The following is a 1595-nucleotide window of genomic DNA, read 5'->3' as shown; positions in this document are numbered from 1 at the left end:
GAGGTTGTGCTGCCCACACTCCCTCCCTGGGGTCTCTGCCTGTCCCCACTCGGGACACTCTCCAGCTCCCCCCCTTTGGTTGCTGGCCCCACATCCCCCTGTCCTTAAGGGGTCAGTGCCTGTGTGGGCACAGCGCAGCCACGGGGCTCCTGGACCCCCCCAGAGCCCCTCCAGGGGGGCTCTGCCGGGCAAAAGAAACCTCAGCACAGGGGTGGTTGGGAGAGCAGGAGTTTAACCAGGGGTTTAACCAGGGGTTTAACCAGGAGTTTAACCAGGAGTTTAACCCCGCTCCACACGCGGGTTCGTCACAGCAGCGACACTCAGAGGGACTGGAGGGCACAGTCCCAGGGGTGCCCGGGGGGGCTGAGCCCCGTCCTGTGCCGGGGGGGGTGTCAGTGGTGCCGCTGGTGGCTCCTCTGGCGCTGGGGGCCGGTGGTGACGGTGGTGGTGATGGTGATCCTGTTCACCGTCAGCCCCCCGGCGCCGTACGAGTCGAGGTGGGCCTCGCGCTTGTACTCGGAGACCTGCTTGGAGCAGAGGAGCTCCCACACCGACACCCTGCGCTCCTGGCACGGCCCCAGGGTGATGTAGGAGCCCTCGGAGCGCAGCAGGTCCACGGTCTGGCGGGGCAGGGCCGCCAGGTGCCTCCCCCGGCTGCTGGTGGTGCCGAGCAGCTCCTGGAGGGTGGGTGTCCCCTCACGGTACAGCTCCAGCAGCTCCTCCCTCTGCCCCTCGGGGATGTCCTCGGAGAAGAGCAGGTCCCACAGGGAGAGCTGCCTCCCCTGGAGCTCACCCACTGACCCCTCCACTGGGGTGGCCTTCAGGGCCTCCGCCAAGGTCATGTCCCCACGCAGGGGGGTGGGCTCAGCCTCTGTGACCCTGGGTTCAGCCTCTGTGACTGTGGGCTCAGCCTCTGTGACCTTGGGCTCTGCCTCTGTGACCTTGGGCTCAGCCTCTGTGCCCATGGGCTCTGCCTCTGTGCCCGTGGGTTCAGCCTCTGTGACCTTGGGCTCTGCCTCTGTGCCCGTGGGCTCTGCCTCAGGACCACCCAGGGGTGACGTTTGCTCTGCCCTCGCTGCCTTGGTCACGATGGTGGTGACAACGCTCTTCACCTGCTCCAGGGTCAACTCCCCAGCCTCGTACAGCTCCAGCAGCTCCTTCCTGTTCTCCTCGGGGATGTACTGGGAGTGGAGCAGGTCCCACACGGAGACCCTGTGGCCCCGAAACTCCCCGGCCTCCACGTCGACCACCGTGGCTTTCAGAGCTGTTTCCCTCGGTTCTTCTCTGGGGGGGTTGTCACCCCCCTCTGCTGCCCCTGTCACAGTGTCCTTGTCAGAACCCTTGACTTTAATTTGGAACTTCCTGCTTGTAGATTCTTTTTTCTTGATGAGAGTGGTGACAACAAGCGTTAACTGCTCCAAGGCCAGTGTCCCCTCACGGTACAGCTCCAGGAGCTCCTGCCTCTTCTCCTCGGGGATGTAGTCGGAGAAGAGCAGGTCCCACAGTGAGACCTGCCTCCCCTGGAGCTCACCCACTGACCCCTCCACTGGGGTGGCCTTCAGGGTCTCTTCCCAGGTCATGTCCCCATGCAGGGG

General features: G+C 64.8%; 1 protein-coding gene across 1 annotated transcript in view; it reads right to left on the bottom strand.

Annotated features, from left to right (window-relative positions):
- Positions 1–392: 392 nt before the first annotated feature.
- Positions 393–1595, bottom strand: part of EPPK1 (epiplakin 1) — a 27816-nt gene continuing 26613 nt past the window's right edge. The window contains exon 4 of the mRNA XM_027670056.1: positions 393–1567. Within this exon, the coding sequence (XP_027525857.1) occupies positions 393–1567 (1175 nt within the window). The remainder of the gene's footprint in view (positions 1568–1595) is intronic.

Source organism: Corapipo altera, unplaced genomic scaffold (assembly GCF_003945725.1).
Source record: "Corapipo altera isolate COAL_440 unplaced genomic scaffold, ASM394572v1 121, whole genome shotgun sequence".
NCBI classification, from domain to species: domain Eukaryota; kingdom Metazoa; phylum Chordata; class Aves; order Passeriformes; family Pipridae; genus Corapipo; species Corapipo altera.
This window is presented reverse-complemented; position numbering and strand designations above follow the sequence as displayed.